The sequence below is a fragment of the Sorex araneus genome, chromosome 8 (assembly GCF_027595985.1).
Source record: "Sorex araneus isolate mSorAra2 chromosome 8, mSorAra2.pri, whole genome shotgun sequence".
Classification (NCBI taxonomy): domain Eukaryota; kingdom Metazoa; phylum Chordata; class Mammalia; order Eulipotyphla; family Soricidae; genus Sorex; species Sorex araneus.
In genome coordinates this window covers 30,674,893-30,701,795 of record NC_073309.1, presented here as the reverse complement: position 1 = coordinate 30,701,795, position 26,903 = coordinate 30,674,893, and the positions used below count along the sequence as shown (strand labels likewise).

At 46.6% G+C, this 26,903-nt stretch overlaps 1 protein-coding gene across 1 annotated transcript; it reads right to left on the bottom strand.

The window, feature by feature from the left end:
* Positions 1–3,683: 3,683 nt before the first annotated feature.
* Positions 3,684–6,991, bottom strand: CBLN1 (cerebellin 1 precursor). Its single transcript, XM_004600682.2, has 3 exons — positions 6,341–6,991; positions 6,070–6,189; positions 3,684–4,751 (listed from the first exon to the last, which is right to left on the bottom strand). Exons 1-3 carry the CDS (start codon positions 6,602–6,604, stop codon positions 4,554–4,556), a joined length of 582 nt encoding a protein of 193 aa, XP_004600739.1. The 5' UTR covers positions 6,605–6,991; the 3' UTR covers positions 3,684–4,553.
* Positions 6,992–26,903: the final 19,912 nt, after the last annotated feature.

Below are 26,903 nucleotides of genomic sequence, written 5' to 3'. Positions count from 1 at the left end.
TGCCTAGGTTCAGGAGTTGCAATCTGACCTAGCAGTCTGGTTTCTCAGGACACCTGCTCTGTGCCAGATACCATGGGAGGGGAAAGGAGGAGGTGTTGGACACGGAGGCCTCACCCCTTAAAGGGAGCACGCCTGCAAACCAGGCTCTGCACCCACAGGGATGCGAGAGCAGAAGAATGTACACCCCCTGCCCTGGGGCGCTGGGAGGGGGTTGAAGGACATTTAGGGCTAAGGCAATCGCCTTCCTGTGATGCGCTGGAAAGGGTGAGGAGCTGGGAGGGGAGGGGGAGCCTGTGACTGGCCTCCCCACTCGGAGGCGTTTGTGCCCCTTCCCTCCCCAGGCCACCAGTCCAGTTCCAGGACTGTCCCCCGCCCTTACCCCTTACCCCCAACTCCCTATCCCCCAGAGCTGCTGCCCCTTACTGAAGGCAGGTGCTGTCGCTTCCAGCATCCCGTCTGTGGGTCGCGCCAGAATCCCCAGCAAGGAGGCTGTCCCCCCACCCCCCGGGAGCCCCTTATGAAGGCATTTCTGTCCCAAAATAAACAGGCCTAGGGCTCAGGGACACTGGGACGCATCTTCAGTGAGGGAGCCTGGGCACGGGGATCAGGCCTGTGGGGTTTTTAGGAGACGCCAGACTCTGTCTGCCCTCCGGCAGCCGAGCTCCCTCCCGCAGACCACCACCGGCCCGACCGCCGGGTTCCAGGCCCCCTCCTCTAGCCGCCCCTATTGAGGACTAGCCTCCTCTAGTCCACGATGGGTTTCACCGTTCAGTGCCAGGAGGGATGACAGAGACGGGGTCCAGGGCTCCCTGGGAGGAGGAAGACTGGATGTGGCGAAGAGTCCTCGAGCGCAGACCAAGTGCCCAGGCCTGGAGGGAATCCGAGTTCGCACCCAGCGCCCGGCCCGATGAGAGTTGAGCTTAGTGCGGTCGGGACGGCGGCAACCCCGGGCAGGCAGCAGCAGCCAGACGCCGCCGAGAGAGCAGCGGGGCGCGCACAGCCGGCGGGGCCCCGGGCGTCCCGTAAAGCTAGCAGGGAGCCGCGGGGAGGCTCCTTCTCCACCTGCTAATTATGTTCTCATCGGAAGCGGTCTCACTGGCGCGCGGCTCGGGATGCTCTCCGGTCACTGCGAAGTATGGAAGCCGCGGACGCTGAGCGAGTGGGGTTTGGGGCGCGCTGCGTGGGGCCTAGCAGACCGCACAGACGACAAGGACGCAGGTCCTGCGGTTCCCAGAAGCTCGAGACGCAGCCTGGAAAAATCCCGGCTCGTTGGGTCCTAGAAACCTCCCAGCGCCCACCCTGACCCAGCAGCATTTTTAGGGAAGGTGGAAGTGGCTAGGTGCGGCCCTCAGAGGGGTTTCCCCAGACCAGGCCCCACTGGCTCCATTCTTTGGCCTTAAAGCATAAATGGACAAAGGAGGCAAAGCCCACGTCTGGAGAAACTCAGGGCGGCTGAAGCACCACTGGCATTTCTGGGTCCTCCCAGATGGGGCACAATTTTATGAAGATCATCCACCCACTTGTCTTTGGCGGAGGTATAAGACTGGCCCCTCCCTGCCACCCTCAGGTCAGGGAAGTGTCCTGATTGACATGTGCTTCCTGGCCTCACAGGCACTGAAACTCTAAGTCCCTTGGAAGAGCAGCGCTGGGCCCTCTCTGCCCAGTTAATGAGGGGCTCAGGCCTGAGGGAGAGGGTAGTTTAAGGGGGCTAGAGAACCCGACAGTTCCCTGAGTCCTCTGAGGCAGGTACACCAGCTTAGCGTTTCCAAGGGCTTGCCCATGGTGTGGACCACCACTGCCCTCAGGGGGAGAGAGGCCCGGCCCTTGGCTGCCCCAAGGGGGCTTGGGGGGAGGGGCAGGACCTGCATCTTCTAGGAGGCGGCCTTTAGCTGAGTTGCTCGGATGCCCCAGGAATATGGGATCTGAAAAGACTGCAGGACGAAGTGCTCCAGCAAAGGAATAGAGGTGCAGAGGCAAGAAGGAGGTTGGGGGCGGGGGACGCCAACAAAAGGCAGTGGAAGGAAGTAGCAACCACGGGGGGTCCAATGTCCAGGTCCGTCAACAGTCTGGGGAGACAGGAGCCGCAGCAGAGTCCAGGAAGAACGGCTCCTTCTCCATGCCCTTTGAGACCCACTTGCTTCCCGTTAGCCTTCACCCCAGACCCCCAGCCTCAGCTTTTGGAGCCGCGGCACTAGCACACCATAGCCAGGGCAGTAAGAAAAGGACTAACTCCTGCGCAACTGCGCCAGATCCTGGAGAGGAGGCTGCGCCCTCAGAGTCGCGGGACAGCCTCCGCCAGCCGCTTTGATTCCCGGGTCTTTGGAGGAGACCCAGAGAATCACACTCCGGGCACCTCTCCCTCCTTGAAGCCACTTTGCTGGTCCTCGCTCCAAGCACGACCCTGCACCCTGCTGAGAGCACCCGGCGCCCAGCCTGCGCCCCTGGCTGGCTGGTGGTACTTGAGCACAGCGTTTGGGTCGAGTGTGTCAGCCGTTCTCCCGGCTACCGGCTCCCAAGCCGAAGAACGCGGAGAAAGCGTGTATCAAAGGGTCTCAACAAAGCAAGCATAGTTGGGGTTTTTTTTTTTTTCATCTTAAATTCACCCCGCATGTTTTATCGCGCTTCACCCCCTCTTCGCCGTGCAGGAAAAGTGAAAACTTTGCTTTGCGTCTCCGCCCAATTCGCTGGCATCCCCTCGCGGGCGCGCAGGGGCGGCTGAGGGCGGCCGCTAGGGACGCGCCCCCCTACGGAGTGCGCGCGCGGATTCGAGTTTCAAGTCACAGGATGGGCGCATCCCTCTGCCCGACAAGCTGCTGCAGGAATAAATCGGAAAGCGTTACTTATGGTGCTTTGATGAGCCCCCAGACCCGAGTCGCTACTTAGGCTCGTTTTTTTGAATCTCCTCCAGGAAGTGGCCTGAAAGGAGAATCAGGGATCTGGGCGCCCCGTCCCCGCGTCGGGCACAGCCGCTCCCCAGCCCGCGGCCGCCCACACGCTCTCCGGTGTCTGACCGCCCCGCCGCCGAAGGGATGGGATCAGACTTCCAGAGTTAAAACGAAGTCGTTTATTTCAGTTTTGAGTTCACATTATGTTCCGATACAATCAAACTCCTGGGCGAACCTCTTTGAATACAAGTTCGCAATCAGTGCGATCGCACCTCCTGGGCGTCTGGGGTTGCCGGCGGGCCGACTCCGAACTCAGAGGCGGTGGTGTATGGTATTGTATAAAAGATACGCTGCTTGGGGACTGTGGAGCAGAAAGAGGGTTGGAGAAATCCTGGGGTAGAAGGCGGCTGGGAAGCGTGCCACTCCGGGCAGGCTGGTTCTGGCTCCTCGAATTGGGATTGTTCCTGATGCATTTGGATTGGGAGGGGGAGTGGGGAAAAACACCCTCGAAAAACAAATGTCGCTTCCAAATCGGCGGCCGCGCCTAACCTAGAAAGATTTCGGGCAAATTTCGTACGTTTGCGCCTAAGCAGGCAGCCGCAGCGAAAGCAGAGCTAGCCCTAGGCTTGGCGCAGGAAGGAGCGCCGACAGGCGTGGCGGGCAAACCCTCGCGTCCCCGGCCTTTCCTCGACGTGGCATTCTTCAAGGCTCCTGAAATTCGTCCTTCCGCACCCTGCCCCCAAACCTCCAGCCAGGGGCGCGAAGATGCGGAGTTTAGAAAGCTGTTTCAGAAAAATAAAAAGTCCCACTTCAACTTTATTAGATTAAAGCAAAATTAAATCTTGGCTATTCACACGTATGTTACAAGACGGCGAGGACGCGTCCAAAGAGCCTCCGGCCGTTAGTGGAGCCACAGAACACGAGGGCATTGACAAGCGTCAGAACAGCAAGCAGCCTTAGATTTCACGATCACTCCGAATAGGACACAGAAATACGGAAACACGGCCAGTTTCCACTGGGAAAAGTTCTTTGTGTACAAATGATAAATATTTATACATATATATATTTTTTAAATGTAGGGCGAGTCCTTTCTCTGCTAAGGAGCAGCAGAAGACACGGAGTATCTTCAGCGAATTAACCCTTGTTTGGTGTCTTAAGAACAGCAATACTTGCCAAATTAAATCCTCTTTCCCCCAGCCAAAAAGAAAAACAAACAAGGAAACCATTACCCCTTCTCTCCAAACTTAAAGGGGGGGTGTGGGATACTTCAATTTCAGCAGGTAGAACCATTCAGAGGGGCAGGGGGAGGAAGATATTTCACATTATACGGTGAAATACGGAGTTTCTTTTATATAAACTGTAGGGAGCATGAACATGGGGCTAAGAAACAATGACAAGGCAGTCTCTCTTGATTACTGCGATTGTAGTGGGGAGGCGCGTTTATTTTTGGAAAGGGGAGTGTGCAGAGCTAAGCAGAATTGACTTTGTCTGAAGAGGAAGTGGCCAAAGCTGTCCTCCCAGGGCGCACCTTTTACCGGATACAATCGGGCACCCGGTAGGAAGCTGCAAGCTGTGCTGCTTTCTGGCCTCTTTTTCATCCCTCCTCCTGCCTTCCTCCTGCCTTCACCCTCTCCCTGCCTCCATTCTGGGGTGGGGGGGAGCAGCCAGTCAGAGGGGAAACACGAGGAATCCCGAGAAGGTTGAGTACTTCCAGCCCCCCATCAAGTTCCCCCGCTCCAGCTTGAGGTATGCTCGGTCGCCTTTCTCCATCTGGATTAGAACTCCATTGCTGGCGGCCTCCCGGGTCACATCCTGGTCACCGGCGAAGGCTGAGATCACAGGCCACCCGTTTAACATGAGGCTCACCTGGGGAAGAGAAAGGCCCACTTCAGAGCTGCAGCCAGGATCGGGGGAGAGATCGAGCAGGCAAGCCAACCTCCAATTCCGGGCTAAGGGCTCAGGCCTGGAAGCCCCGGGAAGGAAAGGGTGGGGATCAGGAGAGAGAAACTTTGCAGCTTCCTGCTGCGGGTCCGATGGGGGCAAAGTACATTTCTTCTGGATAACAGGAAGGGTCCCTGCCTCCTACCCCCAAAATGACAGTCACTTTCATTCCTTGAGTGCTAGAGGGAATGCTGGCCCCATTCTCACTCCATTTCATGAGTCCTGAAGCCAGGCTCATGCCCCCCTTCCCCTCCATACACACACCTACCCCCATCCTCAAGAGCAGCTCAGACAACACACATACACACACACACACACACACACACACACACACACACCCCAAATGTTTGAAAGCTATAGTTCCTTTTGATCCTAGCTGTGCTGTGATACAGTGGGGAGCACGACTTGCAGCTGATCAGATATCTCTGCAGGCCTGCGATCCGATCCTTGCTTCATCCCAAAGGCCAGGCTCAACTCCCACCCCAGATTCAGCCACCAATTGCGGCCCGGTTTTGCCCTTGCCTTGCCAAGGTAACAGCAGCAGTCCTCTTACCAGCAGTGGCCCCACCTTCTGTCTCCACCCAAAGCAAACCCCAACACCTTGGGGGAATCTAGCTAGAGGGCAGGTGAGTACCTGGCTGGGGCAAGGCTGGTGCCAGGGAAAGTGGTGCTATGGCCTGCTCCCTTCTTTCTCCAAAAGCTTCATTCTCTAGGGTTTGGTGCAGCTAATTTTATTATTATTATTATTATTATTATTATTTTTTTTTTTTTAAATCTGGGGGTCATTCCCTAAAGGAACACAGGTGACTACTGAGCTTGGTGCCCAATGCGGGTGCACCAGTGTCACTAAAGCTTGGGAGCAGGTGCAAGGGAAGGGGCAGCGGCCATGGGGCTAAAGGCGGGTCTCGGATCTTGGAAAGCTCCCGACAGCGGTAAAGGTCAGTGGTGCTAAGAGCAACCGCTACGTGAAATCTTCAGAGTTTGGCGGAAAAGCCGAGAAACCTCTTTGGAGGGGCCCAGAAGCAGAGGCAGTAAACTCCGTCCCCAGGGATGGGGCTAGATTCCAAGAGCTGAAGGTGGCGGAAGCGAGGGATAGTCACACCACAGAACCTTGAGGCCCGCTACAGTCCCTTCCAGCAGCCCCGGGCACTTGCGGCGGCCCCCTTATCTCTCCACCCGAAGCACATTCGCGCAGCCAACTGCCCCTACCGAGACCCAGCCTGGCCCTGAGGCGGGAGCTGACCTGGATAGTCTGTCTGTTGTAGACTTTTACCACGTGGAAGTTAAAACTGTAGATCCCTTTGCGCGGGGCGATGAAAGTGCTGCGTTCTGAATCAAAGTTGTTCCCGATGTTCACTAGTACCTACAAGGAGACGGGAACGAAAGGAAGTAGGTAGGCAAGAGTCAGTCCCGAACTCTCACCCTCAACCTCCGCAGAGACCTTGGAGAGGGTCGGGTATTTACCTCCCACCGCTCCCCCAACCCCACCAACCCAATCTGCATGTTGCACTCACCTGGTCGAAATAGATGATCATGGTGCGGTTACTCATCTCAGACGGTTCATGGTTGGTGCTCCTGATGGCAGAAAAAGCCACCTTGGCGCTGCCGGAGCGCACCGAGATGCCCAGAGCTGTGCCGGTGGGATCGGACGTGGGGTTGGAGTCGCATACCACCAGGCACTTGCCCTCCAACACGATGGGCTCCGTTTCATTCTGCCCACGGGCCGGGCCCGCCAGCCACGCCGCCCCCAGCAGCAGCAGTTCCACGACGCCCAGCATCGCGGCAACGGCGCCCACCCCGCCCCCCACCCCGGGGGCTGCCTGCGCCAGCCGCCCCCACCCCGCCCCAGTCCGGCTCCGGAGCCCCCTCCTCTGCTCCGTTCGCAGCTCCGCTGACGCCGATCTGAACACTACTGGCTCTTCCGTTCACTCCCGGGCAAGCGTGCCCAGCGCGCGATACACCCGGAGCCCCACCCGGGCCTCAGGGGTGCCGGGGCTGCCCAGCCACACTTGGATGCATAGCCGCTGCCGCTCGGTCCCCGTCGCTTCCACTGCCTGCTGCCCGTACCCGCCGCTGCCGCCGCTCTGAATTATTGATGCAGCCGGCGCTGCAGCCGGAGCGGGCGGAGAGCGCGAGCCGGGCACAAAGGCGCGGACCACGGCCTGGCCCCGCCCCCGCCCCCGCCCCGCCCGCCTCTCGACAGCCCCGCCCCCGCCCCGCAGAGGCCCCGCCCCCCAGCCAATCCTGAGGCGCCGCACTCCCCGCCGGGCCAATGGCGGCACTGTCCGCGCGCGGCCACCTGACCCCGGGCGCCGTTGTTATTAGGAGCGGCGAGGCGGGTGGCGCGCGGCAGCAGGGTAGGGCTCTGGCCGGGAGTCGACGGAGGGAGCGGGGGCCGGGAGCGCGCGCGCGCGCCCCCGCGCCCGGACAGTCCGCCGCGGCCGCGGCCGCTCCCTCGCTCGCCTCCCGCCTCCCGCCTCGTGCCATGGTCTGGTTCAGCCCCCCTCAGCCCTTCCACCCGCCTCCCTGGCCGACCCTCAGGTAGGAGGCGTCGCGCGCGCGCAGGGTGCGGGAGTAGGCGCAGTGGAAGCTGTGAGGCGCCCGCGTCTAGACGCGCGGGGTGGGAGGGCGCCCCCCAGCGGGCGCAGGCGCGGGGGTGCCCCGGAGTGAGGGCCAGGCGGGCGGCCGGGCCGCAGGGCGCGTGCGTGCGCGCGCGGCGGGGCTGGGCGGGGCCTGCGCCGCGGGGGAGCCCCCGGGGAGGCGCACGGGTGGCCACCGGGGACCGGCCCTGCTGGGACTGCAGGCGGGGGTCGGCGGAGGGGCTGCCCCTCCGCCCATCCGCCGCCACGGGGACGGAGCTCACCTGTCCCTTGAACCGTCCGCCCTGAGAGCTGCAGAGTCAGGCCGAGCATGTGTTCGTTCATTCATTCATTCATTCATTCATTCATTCATTCATTCATTCATTCATTCAAGCTGGGACCTTGAACTAGTGCAATGTATGCCGGACACTGCCTCCCCACCCACTCCCGGGGCACGAAGGAAGCCATGGTCAGCAAAGACGGATCAGCCCCGCCTCCGTGCCTCTTAACACTGCGTGAGGCTGTAGCATAGAGTATAGAGGCGTCAATTATAGGGTCAGAGTATAGTGAGTGACAGGTTCAACGGCCTGATCGCGCCGTTTTCTCTTTTGCACTTGAAATTTCTTTTGCATTGGTCACTGTCACTGTTATCCCGTTGCATTCGTACTTTATTATTATTACCATTATGATTATCATTATTGTTACTGTTCATGACACGTTTTCGCCACGTGTGCCTCTCAACACTGCTTCAGATATCAACTCCGAAGGGTATACTTTGTGGGCTCTTTATTAAAGGCCAGGATTATTTGGACCCCAGCGGGGATCTGGCCGCAGGCATTTACTCGGAGCTTCAGACGCCTATAATGGTCCCTGGGGTGAACCTCCACGCCCATCTGGGGGGGCTGCGGAGATGATTCGAGGAAGGCCAGAGCGTTTCCAGTCCCGACTGCGGGAAGGCTCCGCCTGGGAGGATGAGCGTTGCGCCCGGCGGGCGGTGCAGGGGCGAGCGGTCCTCTGCGTCGAGGTCCGCGGCAAAAGCTCCGGCTCGGGTCCTGAAGCAGAGGCGGGCGGGATGCTGGCCGCCCGCGGGCCACCCCGCCAGCTCCGAGCGCGCCGGGGGTCTGCGAGTGCCGCGCGCCTAGGTGCGAATGTGGGGGGCCAGGGGGAGCGGGCCGCTGCGCCTGCTTTAGCCCTCTCGGTTGTGGGGTCTGCTGCCCTCTAGGGAACGTTGTCGCCTACGCTGGGGGTAAAAAAAAAAAAATGGGGAAAAAAAACTGCCTTGGAAACGCCGACAGCCACGCCTTCCCATTTTTCAGCTTCCTTTGTCTCGTTTGAGTTTTTGATCGCGGGTTAAAGAATTTCCCCGCGGCCGCCTCCCTCCTGGGAGGCCCGCCCCGCCCGCCCAGGGCGCCCTCTGCGCCCCACTGGACCTAGGGAAGGGGGAATCACCCAGAGAGAGAAGTAGCGATTTTAGTTTAAATTAAAAGGACACTCACTAGGAGATTTTTTAACTCGGTTCGTTTTTGAAACATCCCCCAGAAAGCGATGTTAGCGGTGATTATGCCCGGTGTGAGAGCGGGAACCAGGTGAAGCCGTGAGGGGTGAATGGTGAGATGCGCGCCAGTATAAGGGCAGGAGGGTACCCTGGAGACACACCCTGATAGAATCAAAGGCTTATTCCCAGTGCCCTGAGTGTCCACAGCTCGGCATTTCCAGTGTACTGGGAGAGCTTGGTTTGGTCCAGCTCACACTCGGGACTGGCATGACCCCGAGGAAGGCCATGGCCACGTCTTCTTCTTCCTGATGGCACTGTGGCACTTGGTGCCCGTGCCTGAATTCCATCTAGGAACAGCCAAGGCGTCTCCATCTTGCAGTTCTGTCTCAGCCTTTCTGCTGCAACACGCCGTGTCCTTCTGAGGGCCTGCTGGACCTCTTTGCTGGCATATCTTGCAGGCGTATTGACTGCCCCAGACTTAGTCTCTTTCCTGGCCTCCCAGACGCTGCCCCTTCATTATTTCCCTGCCCCGGTGACAACATGTATCTACCTAGGGACCCACACTCCTAAATGAGCTCTGACTTCATCTCTCTGCTCTAATGTTTGAGCCATTCTTGGGGGGCTCGCATATTTGAGGTCCATCTCTGGCCCAGCTACCTCTCCGTGACTCTCAGCTCTATTGTTTTTTTCTTCCTTTAATAGCTGTTGAGTATCCCAAGATGTGTAGCCTCCACTTTACTCCTATGTGAGACTTCCCTGGCTTCCATCTTTTAGTTTGATTACCACACTCCCGCCATTTCCTAGCCCCTTTGCACTAATGAGTGTTAGCCCAAAGTTTATAGATACACGGTCTCCTGCACTAGGAGGACTGTGATCATGTATGCAAGGAGGGAAATCTGTAGGGAACCTCAAAAGCAGTGGTGCTTATATTTGTGGTGTGGTCACATTGTTACATATGGGAGTTTTTTGTTGCTGTTTTCTTTTTTCTTTCTTTCTTTCTTTCTTTTTTTTTTTTTTTAAGTTGCTGAGCCACACCACTTCAGGCTGGCTTAGGTTTAAAGGACTTTGGTTGAAACAGAAAGTCTTTGGTTACAGTCTGGCTAGATTCATCATCCAAGGTTATCTAGATCAATTTTCAAGTTTGCATTTCATTTCAAGACAAGTTATTTCCAGGTGATGGCCCCTTAGAAACTGTTACGCACTTAGTCCCAGAAAAGCACACTGGTAGTCTCAGGGCTGATCTTACAGGAGTGATCTCAGAGCTGCCCCCAACCCCACATGTAGAATGGGGCAGTTCTGCAAAATCGGCCTGGCTGTAGGTTCCTGTCCCTTGAGTCTTCACAGTGTCCAAGCCAGGGGTTTTACAAAGGGAAACCAGAAAAGAGGTGCTGGACAGACAGAAGCACTGCCTATATCAGCTCTTGAAACATCAGCTGCAGTGCATTTCTCCCAGGAAGAGTGGTGATGTCAGTGATGCAGTAGACAGAACAATAGATGGGGGTACAGTGTCTTGATCCTTTTGAATGACCAAGAACTCAGCTCAGTAGGAAATCAGATACTATCAGCGATGATGTTACTTAAGAGTTGGCTTTGAAAGCACTTCAAGTGGTAGAGCCTGATAAAAATGATTAAGTAATTGTTATATTCAATTGTAAGTGATTTCCTTGGCACAGTTTTTTGTTGAATTTTTTTCTTTCCATTTTATATGCCCCTAGAGAGGTGAAGTTTTCATTTCTTGGTGAGTTAAGTACCTAACATTCCTCACTATTCATTTTTAAATGAAAAATGTAAATATGCAAGCAAAAAAAATGAAGAATGAAATGATTGAGGTAGTCATTTCTGAAATTTAAGACTATAACTCATTAAGGCTATAACTTGCTAAGGTTTTTCAGGTACTGAAATCTTGGTGAAATACTGTAAAACCATGTGTCTGAAGCTTTTAAAGGATTGTGTGACAGATTTAGGGAGCAGCAAGATTATAAATAATGAACAGAGACTGCTGCTTTCACTGTGACCTTATGTGTTGGTGAAGTCAGAGGTTTATTTTCCCTCACTACCTTCTGCATTTCCATCCCTGTGCACTCCGAGAAATGAATGTAATATCTCTTGTGATAGCTGCACAGTCAGTCCACCTCCACTACCACTCCCATCCCCAAACCAACAGTGTATATGGTCAGAATAAGAGAGCATTTTCAGGAAAGGGAAGTATTTTGTCATATTATGAAACAAGCTCATCCTTTTATCAAGTCAAACTGAATTCTCAAATATTTAGGCACATCAATCAGTATTTCATCTCTAAAAGTCTGCGTTCAAAGGCCCAGACAGTGCCATTCCTTAGTATTTAGTTCATTTGCCCATAAGTAGAAAAGAAAGGCTATTTTGTTCTGAAGAGTGTTAAATTTAGTGTTTCAAGGGTCAAAAATCACTTCAAATGAATGCTTGGATGAAAACGATAAAATATAGGAATGATTCGAAGTTGTGCAATAATAAAATCATATTTCAATTTTGCCAAAAGTTTTGCCTTCTGAAGCATGTCTTTTTTTGTGATTCATTTTCAATGCAACATTTTTTATATTTAACTTTTAAAATTAAATTACACAATAAACATTGAAATTGGACACTTATTCAATGCTAGAAAATACAGGCTTACTTTTTTTTTTAGGTTTACTTTTTAATGAAGACCTGGTACGTAGTCATGTTTTAATTCCTTTTTTAAAAAGCTTTGATTTTAAAAACAAAATCAGAATATATTCAATGTCTCAGCTCTTCTGTTAATACCTATTATGTATTTTCTTAACCTGTATTCAGAAAGAGAAACTGCATATCTTCTAAATTGAGAGGTATTGGCACTTTTTTTCTTTTAAATGATGCTTTAAATCTGCTGTGGTATTTACTTCTAAGAGTACTGTATGAAGCTAAGATCAGAAAAAAAAAAGACATAGAATAATATAATTTTCCAGAACAGTTCTTGAGGAAAAAAAAACACATAGGTAACATTAAACACTCTTGGAATTTTCCCAGGAAGTAATTAGCTGGGGGCTTTAGGGGTGTTAGATTATGGGGACAAACCGAGGATTAGACAGTTCAGCAATTACCTATTGAGTGCCTGCAATGCACAGGACACCATTATAGGCCTTTGGCTCCTGCAAAGATGAATCACACGTGCTTCCATACCTAGGGCCTCGAATTCAGTAGTCAAAGAGCTGGGGAATCTCCATTTAAGAATCTTGCAGTTCTGTTCATAAAGCTGCTTACTAGTGGTGCTGCGTAAGCTCTTTGGTGGTAGATGTGATTATTTTCCCTATTTGCTTAACTTGCCCTGTAACCAGAACATATATAGAATTTAGGCACACATAAAATTAATAAATTGCACTAACACAGCTATTTCAGGGATGGCCTTAAAATGCATTTGACTTTTTTTTTTTTAAAGAAAAGTGGTTTTATCTGTGAGTGACCAAATTACAGGAGAAAGTTATCACCAACAGAAATAGAGATCACAGGGGACTTCCTGGATCCTGCATTTATTCAATTGTATAAAGACTTGACACAATTCTGAACACTCTCATGATGGGTCTTGTAGTTTTTCTTCAAGAAAAGGATTTCCAGACCACATTACCAAGAGGCAAATGCAAGGAGGAATATAAGTAGAATTTGAAGGGGAAAAATAGGGGAAAAGGAAGATGTGTGTGTGTGTGTGTGTGTGTGTGTGTGTGTGTGTGTAAATCCCCAAATTATATTTTCTATTAGATTTAGAAATTAGGGCAGAGGTTTTGCTTGGTCTTGCATGGTCTTTCCACTTCCTGAATATGTGGATTCTGTAATTATGTATCTGCCCCCCCAAACGTACACACACACACACACACACACACACACACACACACACTCACTCACTCTTTCACACACTCACATACGCCTCTCTATGCTTTCAAGTTCTGGGCCCAGGAAGGGACACTTCCAGCTGTCTTCTGGCCTTGGCCAATGAAAGACACGAGTAAAGAGTCTCAGAGGACAGAGGAGTAATTGTGTTTTGTCCTTTCTCCCCCCTCTTCCATCTCTCTTTCGTTGCCCTCCTCCTCCTTGCTCTTCTTCAGCTCTGCTGCTGGAGCCCTGACTGGCCCTCAGCCACCTCTGGCAGTGATCTCCCCCTTTCCAGGACTGTGACTCCTGCCCCACATCGCCCTTCTCTCCTGGGCTCCTGCTCTTAGCCCAGTAACCCTCCTTCTGTCGTATCTACACTGAATGTCAGCAGTTTGCCTAGCTCTGGGCTTTCAGCATCTCTCGCCGATCCCCTTGACACCGCCAATCCCTCTGTTAATTATCCCTTCACTAAAATCTCTCCATTTGAACTGAGCTTAAGTCTATTTCCTTCGGGGATTTCAATGAAACTCAGTATCAGTATTGAATAGATCTAATTTTATCGTCTTGTACACCAAAATAAAACTCTGAATTAAATCTTAATCATTACAAATTCAGATTGACCTCATGCCATAATCAAAGTTCTATATTTCAGTCCAAACCATTCTCCATATGTTTTCAAAATGGACTAATAAATGTAATTGTGCTTTTTGAGAATTACAAGGTGAAAATATTAATAAGTATTTGAAGGTAGGAAATGCTCAATTACCAAGTAAACTTCATCTTACATATTTGAAGTATTATGTTAGTATAACTATAAGTATTATGTTAATACAATAAGAAAAAATACAGTATTTGTGAGTCCATGAAGCTTTTGTCTTTTTAAGACTCAAAATATAAAATCTGTATCTAATAACAAATAATAAATCCAAGTATTATTGGGAAATCATGATAAATAGTGTCAGTTTTTTAACTTGTAAACTTTTATCTGTGCATGTTCTCATCAACTAAGGCTATTGCAGTTATATTACAATAATTGTATTATAATTGTATTCAACTTTGAAGTAGCAGATTGAGGGAAATTCACAATAAAATAGATTTCCATATGTAGGTACTTATTAAGGAATCCTTATAGTTCATTCACTTTTTCCATTATATACTGCTGCTTAGTATTGCTTGAGATCCAGACCAAAATTATCTTAAAGGCTAGTTAGGAAGCATAGAGCAATTCAAAAGTCATTTTGATAAGTAGCAACCAAAGTTAGGATAAATTCAATAACAATATCTGTTCAGTTCTGGTATTTTTAATCCTAGTTGGGAGGAACGGGGCTGGTTAAATTCCTATTTCCTCTAGTTGCTAAAGTGTAACATACTTTAGATTGTAACCATTTAAAAGTGATTATACTGTGTTTGGAATGTCATTTGAACAGCTGTAAGAGTTTATAGATACTTTCTTCTGTTCTTATTCTCTGTGAAATCAGTCCCAATCTCAACTACACCAGCAGTGTCAAGATGATAAGGTATTACTTTATTTTAGGCAAATAAAGATAAGAACTCGCATCCTAACCCTGGGTGTCTTGAACCCTTAAAGCTGTACTCTGACTTTAGTGAACGTCAGTTGCCACTGCCCTTATTCCACAGACCAAAGCTCGGGGTGAGTTTTTTTCTTTCTTTTTTTTGGAGATCATGTATGCAGACAAGTGGTTCTTGTGGGGGCTCAAAAATCAAAATGCGAGGCCTAAAATTCCAAGCTCACTCCAGGTAGGTCAGACCCCTCTGATAAGTTCTAACACTCGGTTTGTTTCCTCATCTGAACAATAGAAATAATCCTGAGTATCTGTTTTAGAGGCTGACTTGAAGGATGATGAAATGAGATCATCTGCATGCTTTGCCTGCACCTGGCACTTGCTTTCCAGCCCCTGTGTGCTGCACCTCATCTCCAGGGGCCAAAGGCAGAGCCCCAATCTCCTGAGTGCTCGTTCTAGATTCATCTTGGGAATCTTAATTCCCAAATTTTGGTCAAAGAGCATTTACTCTTTTTATTTTTTAATATCGGAGTACTGCTATTTATTTAGCCATTGATTAAGCTGATTGAATTGGGCATGAACTCCACGAGTATTTACTCTTTAAAAAAATTAAGGTTTTTTTTTTGAGGTACTGTGATTTACAAAGTTATTCATAGTACTTCAGTTTTACAAAGTCATTTATGATCGAATTCCAGGAATCCAATTTTCCAACACTAATAGCATTGTCAGTATCAGGGACCACTCGTGAACAACTCTGGGACTGTATGAAGTGCCAGGGCCCAAACCCAGGTTGGCCTCATGCAAGGCAGGTGTCCTAACCACTCTACTAGTGCTCTGGCTCCAAGAGTATTTACTCTTTTTGTTTGTTTGTTTGTTTTGTTTTTCTTTTTTCGTCACACCTGGCAATGCACAGGGGTTTCTTCTGGCTCATGCATTCAGGAATTAACTCCTGGCGGTGCTTGGGGGACCATATGGGATGCTGGGATTCGAACCCGGGTCGGCCGCCTGCAAGGCAAATGCTCTACCCGCTGTGCTATTGCTCCAGCCCCAAGAGTATTTACTCTTGATAGCAATATATAGACACCTTGGCACAGTTTCGCAAAACATCATGCACTCTTTTCTTTACATTGATTCATTCAGCCCATGTGTTTTCACTGTTTAACACACGATAGGTGTTTTTGTGGGAACCCAGGATATGTCAGTGAACAAAACTGACAAAATTGTCTTGCCCTTTGTGGATAACATGAGAGAAAAAATAGATTTTGTTTTAACTCTGGTCCTCAATATGAACTTTATTGCTTTGATGGGCTGGAGTGATAGCACAGTGGGTAGGGCATTTGCCTTGCACGCAGCCGACCCAGGTTCGATTCCTCCGCCCCTCTCGGAGAGCCCAGCAAGCTACCGAGAGTATTCCGCCCGCACGGCAGAGGCTGGCAAGCTACCCATGACGTATTCGATATGCCAAAAACAGTAGCAAAAGTCTCACAATGGAGATGTTACTGGTGCCCGCTTGAGCAAATCGATGAGCAACGGGATGACAGTGACAGTGACAGTGATTGCTTTGACACTAAAACTAACTCAGGGCTAGAGAGATAATAGTGCAGCAGATAGGGCATTTGCCTTACCTTGCACATGGCCAACGCAGGTTCACTTTCCGGCATCCCATAGTGTCCTGTGAGCCCTGCCAGGAGTGATCCCTGAGCACAGAGCCACGAGTAAGCCCTGAACACAGCGGGGTGTGGCCCAAAACACAAAGACAAAAACAAAAAACTAACATATCCCCATCCCAGTCATTCACACTATTAGGAAAGCACGAGTTTTTAAAGGCTACTTCACCACTCAGGAGTCAGTTAATTTTTTTTTTTGTATGATTTTTTTTTCCATTTCTGTCTTGGGTTTTAATTGGAAAATCACCAGCATTATACATTTGATGTTGTCATTTCCATTTTTAAATATAAACGACTTCAAGGACTATGAATCTGGCTGTCTCTGAAAGAAAGGTGAAGGCAATTATGATGTTGCCTTGGTACATTTCGTCAATTGAAATTGGTTTGCTTTTAGTCTATAAAAAGTTTTAAAAATAAATTTTCATGTGTTCTTTAAATATGCCTTGTTTTCGAGACAATCCATTTTACAGCCTGCTGAGAAAAGAATTCTTGTCAGTATTTGAGGTACAGAGTAGAGTGCGTGGAGACCTTGCCTGCTTTCTCCTGCCCCCCTGCAAGGCAGTGCCGGTGTGATCTCACAGTGTATTCACACTCCCAGGCTCCAGCATTGGCGCACATCCTGAGTGAGGGATGTCAGTTTCCCCTCTCCTAACAGGACGTCAATACTTGTTAATGAGCTTTTGTTTTGTTTTGTTTTGTTTTTTCTCACAAAGGCAAGCTCTGGTCCCCACCTCTTTGGGGAAAGAGGAGGAGAGGCTCTGACATGGTTCAAGTATTAGCATAATAGAGAATTTCTCACCTCTGGCCATCTTCATCAGTGGTTTTTTTTTTTTTGGTTTGTTTGTTTGTTTTTAATATTGTGCTGGGACAGTAGTTCTTTTAATAGAATATTCTCCCGTGGAAATAGCCCGCAACGCTCACCTTGCAAAAGGTGCATCTAGAATATAGGGTACCTCTTCCGCATAGCCTGGGAGCTGAAGGTAACAACCACCGGACTGTCAGAAACAAATTTATGATAGTTCATTAGTGTACAGAGCCACAGAAACAGTGTGCCACCATAGCCGATGGAGGAAACAAGAGCCGAACACAAATGTAGACTTGAAGCTCTGAAGATGAAGCTGTTCAAAGGGATCTCATTTATTCTAGAAAAATTCACTTGTCTATTTTGAACTAGTTTTCTTTAGAGCATATGTCTTACTGTGTAACCAAAGGAGTGTTTATATCCTAGTCACTTGGCAAAAGTTCTGACATTGCTTCAGAGAGATCCGTTTTAGGCCGGGAGCTTGGAACTGGTAAATAGATGGGCTCTGATGGTCTGAAGAAGTCGCCCTACTGGTAATTTAAAGAGTTATTTTTCTCTTTTGTTCCTAGCAATATTGTTGCTACATGAAACTACATTTTTAATTAGAAGATAAAGGCGAAAACAGTTTGTTATCCCCACTCATTCTGAATGAGAACACTTGTCTCTGTTCAATAAGATGAGAAAAGCTGGGCATATTTCCATTGCCTATTGAATTCATTCGGTTAAAATCAGTTTCCCCATGAATCTGAAGCAATTTACAAATGATTGTCCTTTAAAATGATGTTAGATGAAAGAAAGCAAGGTCACAGTATATTTTTCGGATCTACATACAGGAATTGGAAAATTTCTGTAAACTACGGAAGATATAGTACATGTCAACACATTGAATATTGTCTTTGTTAGGATTATTGTATGTGTGCTTACTTTCTACATAGCTGTGGTGCTTCTCACTCCCAAGCTTCAATCATTGTATATTAGTAGTGTTTTCATAGATGCCTAGAAGGTTTTCCTCTTAGCAACATTAAAATACATATTATGTCCATTGGCACCAAAATAATATTTTTTCTTGCTTAATCTTGTAAAGCACGCCTATGATGGCTCATTGAAGTACCTCCTAGCCAGACTGTGATTTGTATTCATTAATAAATCATTCATAATGAGATTAGAAATCTTTTCTTCTCAATACAAATGCATCTCTCTCAAAAACAGATTTTTTTTTATGAATGACGTTTGATGTACTAAAAGCTAGAATGACCTTTATTGTGCTCATTGCTGTAATCAAAGAAATATTTCGTGGAGTGGACTCAAGGTCATATGCTTAAGAAAAGCATCAGATTAAATCCTGTTAGGAAAAACTGTCCTATTCATAAACATTTAGCTATTGAAAAGACCACTAAGATGATGTACAAGTATTTTTAGAGCTGGGTAGATTTAAGTAGTATATTTGACAAATGGCCGATAAAACAGTAGACTACATTTGTAGAGTGCTAGCTCTTTAAAGGCCAATACATCTTTCACAAACATATATATTCACCTCAACATAAAGATGTTAAGTAGTTAGCACATCAAATTTTGGGGTATCGAATATAGTCTAGTGGAAATAAACTCCTTTGGTCAAGCTGGCAGAGGTGGGTTATTTTCTGACCCTTAACTCTGGACTCCTACTCACTCTCTATAGTGCAGGCAGAGAATACAACACTGGCGAAAGAATGTTTCTAGCTAGCAATTAGCACTAATTAGCTTGAAATAAGAAACTTTTTTTCCTATTAGGCATTAAGGTTTAGTTCGAAATTTTTTTTTTATGGTAAGTCTCTATTCCTTTTTACTTTCTCCTCTTTTGTCCCTAAATAGTATTCCATATGTATAACTGCCAGAAACAGATTATTGGCACCCGTGTTATGCTTTTTCATACCTTTTAATCATTTTTATAGCTGTTCATATGACAACAATTATATTTCTACTTAAAAAATGGCACAGGGATACTTGGGGGGGAAGGAATGAAAGTAAATAAACTATTATGTAAGTGATATTTCTGTGGTCAGGCATTTTGTGAAGTGAGGGGTAGTGTCTAATACTGCACTGCTTGTTTCTTTGGGTGTCACATCTGGTCATGCTTAGGTTATATCCCAGGCTTTGCTCAGGGATCACTCTTGGTGGTACTCAGGGGACCACAGCTGGTGACAGGGGTTCAAACCAGGGTCAGCAGGATTAAGGCAAGCACTTTAACCTCTGTGCTCTCTCTCTTCTCTCTCTATCTCTCTCTCTCTCTCTCTCTCTCTCTCTCTCCCCCCCCCTTTCCCTCTCCCTCTGTCTCTATTTCTCTCCCTCTCTCCCTCTCTCCCTCTCTCTCTCCCCTCCTACCCCTCCCCCTCTCCTCCCACCCCCTCTGACCCCTGCACTACTCTTTAGCATCTAGTTTTTAACCTTTCACTAAATGAAAATACATTCACGCGCTTAAAGCTACTTACAACATAACCATGAAGGATCTGTTTTTCTACTTTTCATACCATCCCCTTTTTTAACTATAGGGAGAGTGCTTCATTTGTTCTAAGATGGTTCTTAGGTGTAGACATGTACAATTGATCAGTTTTTCCCTTTGCAGAACTAAAAACACACTGGACGAGGAGGTATGGGGCGGAGCTATCATATAGTGGGTGGGGTATTTTCCTTGATGCAGCCCACCCAATTTTGATTCCTGGCACTCCATATGGTCCCCCCAGCCCACCAGAAGTGAACCTGAGCACAGAGCCAGGAGTAAGCCCTGAGCACTGCCGGGTGTGCCCCCTCAAAAACAAAGCACACTGGAAAGTAAATTGATCTCTGCATGGGAGTCAGTGAGCTTTATATATTTTTTTATTTTTTACTTTTTTGCTTTTTGGGTCACACCCAGCAATGCTCAGGGGTTACTCCTGGCTCTGTACTCAGGAATTAACTCCTGGCGGTGCTCGGGGGACCATATGGGATGCTGGGAATCGAACCCGGGTCGGCCACGTGCAAGGCAAATGCCCTACCCGCTGTGCTATCGCTCCAGCCCCAACAGTGAGCATTAATATACAGTTGGTACTTGCTGTTCTTCCCAGTTTGGGATTTGATAGAACTTGATGATTTAAAGAATTTTATTGTGAAGGATTCATATTTCCTTATCACTTATGAAGATTTAAGCTCCAAAAGTGTTTTAAGTTTATTTTTTGGAGTCCTTTATTCTCCTACCCACTTTCTACCCCTCGTTCGTACCTACCAGTATTCTTCCCAGAATCCCAGGCTGATTGGACTGGCGTGTCTACAACACTGTTCAGGAGAGCATCATCTCAGAAATACCAAGCTCATTCTCCTAGATGCTTTGAGCAAGTTAGAATATGACCTTTCTTTGTGTGCTATGTTCAAATTAATGACTTTGGAAATTGTAACATGATCATTGTATTACATAGACACAGAAGCACCTCAAAGATTATGTTTTAGGTTAGAAAACCCCTATATCCCTCGCTTTCTTAATTAACTTATTATACTTTCAGTCTTAGTTAATAATGAATTTTTAACGCATATGATTTTGTGTACTGTGTTTTGTTTGGTTTTCTAAAATGCACCTACCTGATTTTCATATATTATAACAACCTTAGTATGAAAGAATGTACCTCAAGATAGCACAGGTGAGGGTATGGAGAGACAGTACAGCGGGTAGGGCCTTTGCCTGGCATGTGGCTGACCCAGGTTCAATTCCCAGCATCCCATGTGGGCCCCTGAGAACCACCAGGAGTAATTCCTGAGTGCAAATCCAGGAGTAACCCTTGTCCATCTCCGGGTGTGACCCAAAAAGCAAAATAAATAAATAAATAAGAGATAGCACAGGTAAGAAGACTTTAAGAGAAGTAAATTCACATTTGTGTATTAAACTCAAAAGTTTTATACAATTTTAGTTTATAATTCTTTTTTGTTTGTTTTTGGTACATACCTAGCAGTGCTCAGGGCTTACTCCTGGCTCTGTTCTGTGCTCAAGGATCATTCCTGGCAGGGCTTGGAAAATTCTAGGGGAATGCCAGGGATCGAACCCAGGTTGGCTGCATGCAAGGCAAGCACTCTTACCATTGTATTATATCTCTGACCTCCTAGTTTATAATTTTTATATTGGCTTGGCTACTTTATTAAACCCTATAAATTAGAAATGTACTTAATCATTTGTTTAGCAGAACAAAAACTAGGAAAAAGAGAATGCCAACAATCTCCTTTTATGTCTTTTAAACCAGAAAACCTTGATAATGACAAACATCTAAAAATACCTAGAATAACCTGGTTTCCTCTATTCATTGTTTCTTTACCAAATAAAAATCAGGTTACTCCCTAAATTCTATGCCATGGGCACAATGTGAGCCATAATTTTAATATACTTTCAGAAATGGCACATCTGTTCCGTAGTCTATATACCAATTTTAGCCTCTTTACATAATTTTCACCAACACAAAAAAATCCAGACCCCAGCAAGTCAAATAATCATTTAAGCTCATGTTTGTCTGATATCTGGAACTAAATGTTAGAGGATTCATGGCAACTCAACACCCAGCACACAGATTTTAATAGTAGGATAAACCCACTGCATCCAGAGCAAAGAGAAGCATCACACCTCTGCATTAACAACTCACTCACCTTTTCTGTTCTGAATTGAGACCTCAGAAAACATTGAGGACTATGACAGCAAGCAAGAGTTTTTTTTCAACTTCCTAAATATTTACTTAATATTCTATATTTCAGGTGTTGCTTTTAATAATGCCAGCTAAATTATTGCACTGTTTCTATTCATTGTGTGTGTGCATATGTGGGACCAGGGATCAGATCCACACAGCCTCACACATCTTAGGCATGTGCTCTAGATACCTCAGACCCTCATTGGAATATTCTTTATATTTTCTAAGTCTAATTTTACAAGGTACATGGGTACATGGATTTCCTTGGGTTCCACTGGAATGTGTTGAAACAGAGATTTCAGCATCTGTAGTCAGACACCAAAGGCTGTTATGTAACAAGTCTCTGCCAGGCAAGAATCACGTGAGGCTCTTCACCAGTTCTATAAGACATACAGGTTGGATAGTGTCACCCCTAGTTCATAGAAGGCAAAGCTAAGGTCCATCCTTCAAATCAGGTACCCCAAATTACAGCGAAGTGAGTCCTTGCACTAGACTCCATCTCCTGGCCTCTATCCTATATAGCAGTCAATACTCAGATTTCTTCTGATATTAACAAGGGTGAATCTCATGCATTTGCAATTCTGGTTTGGAATTTACACTCTGTGTGTCTCTCTCTTGATCAGTTATCCCGCTCACCTGCACCCCACTGTAGCTTGATTTCATAAGATTCACTGTACATGACATCTCTGTTCTTACTCCACCTCCAGATCTGTGATGGGAGAGGAGGACCATTATGGGAGAGGCATTAGTTACAACTCCCCGCTACTTCTCAGCCTTCTATATGACAAGGACCTTCCTTCTCCCTTGTCCATTGGTGCCCTGATATTCTGAGACTCCTCCCACCATAAAAAATAGCAAAGGACCAGTGAGTCATTTACACTTTAGAATGAATGTGGTGAGTTCTCAAAGGCTACTCGTGCCTAATCCTTTTTCTCCCACTGCAGAATGAAAATCTCTGCATGATCCTGGCATCCTCCATGAGAAGAAGAAAGCCCTGAGAGTCATTTAAGCTGTCATAACTTATTGCCCAGAGATGCTTAGATTGCATAATTGTTGCATATCAACTTTCTGGGACAACTTTTTTTCTGAGCGATGAGATCTCAAACCATGATCTTTCTCCTCTCTCCTCTCTGCTTGAGCTTTAGCTGAACTCTTTCGCCCTCAGCTCATTTCCAACAATTTAGGAATCCAGAGAATATTCTCCATCCTTCCAGTCATCACATGTCCTTTTACTTTACTTGGGTCCACCACATGGTAACAGCGGTGCATTTGGCAGCAGCGCAGAGCTTTAGTGCCTGGAACTAGCTGTTAGCCAGAGATCCTGCACTGACTCTGTGTGTGTGTGAAGCAGAGAGTCAAGGAGGTGTTGGGGAATTAATGGAAAATCCTCCGAGTTTCAGCCCAATCGCTCTTATCACTGGAGTCTTTAATGGATTTCACTGAATTTTTATTTTGGAATTCTCCAGAAACTGACCTGGAGACAAGGATTCCGTTACAAGTGATTTGAGTGGGAGGTGACGGCAGGAAGCACTGGTAGGAGTATGCAGAAGAGAAACAAGAAAGGCTGTCGAAACTTTATTCATAAAGTTATGTGGCACTGTTGCCATCGGGTAACTCTGAGAGTCAGTGTGGAATGCAAACCACAACATTGCCACACCTTCGCCTGTGTGGTGCCAGGTGAGGACTTCATCTACCGTTTCTCCTTAGTCATTAATGAGAGCTTCTGGGTGGAGGTTGCTCATTTCCCCTTAATCCCAACGTGCCTCTTTGGGTCACAGAGACTTGCTCTCATTTCAGGGGGAAAAACTCCTTTAAGCAGAGATCCAGCTGTTTGAATCAGAAGTCACTTGAATATACTGGAGTTATCCAAAGGCTGTGGTCAGAGTTCTCCATGGGCTTCTGCTTCGGATATTGTAAATGGTAGAGGGAATGCCGAGAGCCTAGCCTTGCCATTAGTAAGGGTTCTATATCTGTGTATCAAGGATTAAAATACTCACATTATCAAATAAACCCCTCACTAATGATTACGATAGTAGGTTTAGAGAATAATTAGCTAAGAAGGGAGGGAATGCCAATCAGTTCAGTTAGCTGAACAAAAAGTCTCATAGTCATTGATGCAGACTTATTATTAATGTCTTTTGACAATGCTGCATAACAATGATTATGCATGTCGTTAAATATGAGTCAGATTAACTTTTCCATAAAATTTATGACAATATTAAGTTTTATTGCACACCCTCAACCTTCATAATTTATTGCTGATATAGCGTGGTTGTGACTTTTAAAAAAAAATCCCTGGGACACTATGCATCTGATTACTCATGGCTTATCCATGAGCCTAGTTTCTTCGTTTGGAGTTTTCATATTATATGGCAATAATCAAGGACTCTGCCCCGGAGTGCTGCCAGGGGCAAAACAGTTTCAGTCGCCAAGTTGCTGTAGTTAAGAGGATCATTCTCCCCTCACTGCAGGTTCTGCTTCTATGCCACTGATGAATGCAACCAACTTTTATTTGACCCCAACCATGTAACATTTGTTATGCCAGCTGGATTAGATATAGATTAGAATCTGATTCTGTCTCAAAGAGCATTGCCCTATAGATGACTGTTCACCAAGGGAGAAAAAGAATGAAAAAAGAACCATGCCTCTTCCATTTACAATGCTGTTTCTGTGTTTGGTTCCCAGAAAAAACATCTCTGGAGCCACCAAGTCATCATTTTGCACTTCAGAAATGAGTAACATCATAGAATAGAACTTAGTGCTTTAGCCTTAGCTTTTTGTGCTAACGGAGAACTTGATAAATAAAAGCCACTCACTGATAAATGTTAAGTGTTTTCCTTTAGCCAAGTGCACAGTGGCAGTGATTCTTTAGAATTCAACTCTAAAGATATCAGATACAGGGTCAGGCGCTTTTTAGCAAAGAACCAACTAGAAGAACCTTCCTTACTGTTCACACACAAAAAAGGGAAAGGTTCTCCAGAAATTAGACTTAGAATCAGAAGGGAATAAAACCAAATATGTTTGAAGTTTTAAAGTTTTCATTAAAATGACAAATTGGAAGTGACAGATCTACTCAACAAATGACACACTGCTCACAATTATCCATTTGGTGAAGATGGACAGAACAGACAGAGAGCGACCTCTGTAATCCTTCGGCATCTTCCAGGGGTAAACTACAAGAATTACCCCCAGCAGCACTGTAAGGATGCTGAAAAACTGATGGGGGAAGCACGGAAAAACCCAGAAGCTCAGTGAATAAAAACATCACTGAAGACACAAACGACACCAGCAGGTCGCCAGTGTCTTTGTGACACATATAATGAGGTTGTTCATCGAGTTCAAAGGCATAGCACAGGTAGACAGGAAAGCCGAGAAAGTATAAGAGGTGAAATGAAAAAGAAAAAAAAAATAAACTACTACGGTCAGAAAAGAAGAATGTGGTAGGTGATATTCAAAAGTCAGCAGAAGCCTTTCAAGGCTTCTGGAAGAATAACAAGATTAAGGAACTTCAAGATGAGCAGGAGAAAAATGCAGGAAATAGCAGAAGGTGGAAAATTATCTGAAAAGAAATGAATAGCGTCCCAGAGAATTATGGGATAAATTCAAGAGGAACAAATAAGAATCATCTGAGTCCCTGAAGAACAGGAACACAAATGTGATGAAGAGAGAATAGTTAGGGAAATCATCAGTAAGAATTTCTCCGAGATAAGGATTAAAGGCACCAAGAGGCGCAAAGGGTCCCAGCAAAAGTACACTCAGTTTAGAAAACTCCAAAGACACTTTGTAGTCATAATGACAAAATCCAAAGATAGAAAGAGAATACTGAAGGCATCAAGATCAAAAAGGAGCTTACATATGAAGGAAAGCCCAAAAGATGTACAGAAGATCTAGCATATGAAACTCTGTGAGCCAGGGATATAGTAAAAAAAAAAACTCAATGAAATGAACCACACCAAGATTTCCCCATCCCAGCTACATTATCATTTATATTTGAAGGAATAAACAGAGCTTCGTGGATGGGTAATAGCCTAGAGAACTCATAGCTTTTAAACCAGTTTTGCAAGAAGCATTAAAAGAGTTTCTCTTTATAAAGGACATGCCAAACTACCTAGTCATTCCAAGTTAATTCTCTAGTTAATCCCAACTCAGTTATCAGCCACTGACATTAAGATCTAATATGAAAGTATTCCCTTGAATGATAGCCTCATTTTTAATGTTAATCTTACCAGGAATTTTCTTTTAATTTAATTGAATCGCTTTCCCCCTTTTTGTTGACAAAATAATACTGAGAGAAAGAAGAGAGAGAAACAAATGGAATGAGTAGGTTAGCCAGTTTCAATGAGAATGTAGTCAACTATTTAACTTCAGATGAGCAATATTTAAATTAAAAATATGAATTAAAGGTTTACTCCCTTTCAAAAAATGCAGCATTGAGTATGGTACTCACTAACAGTGCATATGCATGGCAGAGCCTGGCAAGCTCCCCGTGGCATATTCAGTATGCCAAAAGAGTAACAACAAGTCTCACAATGGAGACATTACTGGTGCCCACTCGAGCAAATCTATGAACAGCAGGACGACAGTGCTACAGTGCTTTTAGCCGCAGGCTCTGCTGTGTGGGCGGGATACTCTCAGTAGCTTGCCGGTCTCTCCGAGAGGGATGGAGGAATCAAACCCAGGTCAGCCGCGTGCAAGGCAAACACCCTATCCGCTGTGCTATCATAAAAATAAAACAAAGTTTAAAATAAATACAATTAATTTAAAAATAAAACGAATTGAAAAGTCATATGTGCCCACTGTCAGCTTTCTGACTTGTCAGAAATACTCTAGGTCAGGAATATAATGAAGAAAGCCCACAGTTCATAGGCCAGGGAGAGGGTTTATCTTGGTCCTGGAGCCAGTTGACCTCCCAAAGGTACTAGTGAATCTAGAAGTGGGCACATAAGTAGATCTAGAATAAATTTATACCCTAAGGTGGGAATTAAGATTTGTGGAGAGGGAATTTAAGGAGCTTACTTTTAGCCCTTAAAATTAATTATATCTTATCTGCACATCTAAAACTATTACAGATGAGTATGCAGTTTAAGGCTATCCTGATAAACCCATAATAAGTAGAATAGCCCCCATAAGTATCAAATAAAATGATTACAGCCAAATTGAAACATCTACGTCCTCTCTATGCCTGTCACAGCGATGGGAGGCAGGATTTCAGAAAATAAAGTGCATGTATTGGAGACAGAATGATAGTACAGTGGGTAGGGCGCTTGGCGTACACATGGCTGACCCAGGCTCAATCTCCAGCATCCCATATGATCCCCTGAGCACTGCCAGGAGTAATTTCTGAGCGCAAAGCCAGGAGTAAGCCCTGACCATTGCCAGGTATAGCCCCAAAGTAATAATAAAATAAAACAAATTGCATGTCAATCCAGCCTGGTGGTACAAAATACTTCAAGCCAAAACTATTTTCTCCCTCCACA

Excerpts from the sequence above, each read along its gene's own strand:
- CBLN1 (XM_004600682.2), bottom strand. The coding sequence starts at position 6,604 with ATGCTGGGCGTCGTGGAACTGCTGCTGCTGGGGGCGGCGTGGCTGGCG. Across the intron at positions 6,190-6,340 it reads TGATCATCTATTTCGACCAG|GTACTAGTGAACATCGGGAA; the intron begins GTGAGTGCAACA and ends GTCTCCTTGTAG. Across the intron at positions 4,752-6,069 it reads ACAACAGACAGACTATCCAG|GTGAGCCTCATGTTAAACGG; the intron begins GTCAGCTCCCGC and ends TCTCTTCCCCAG.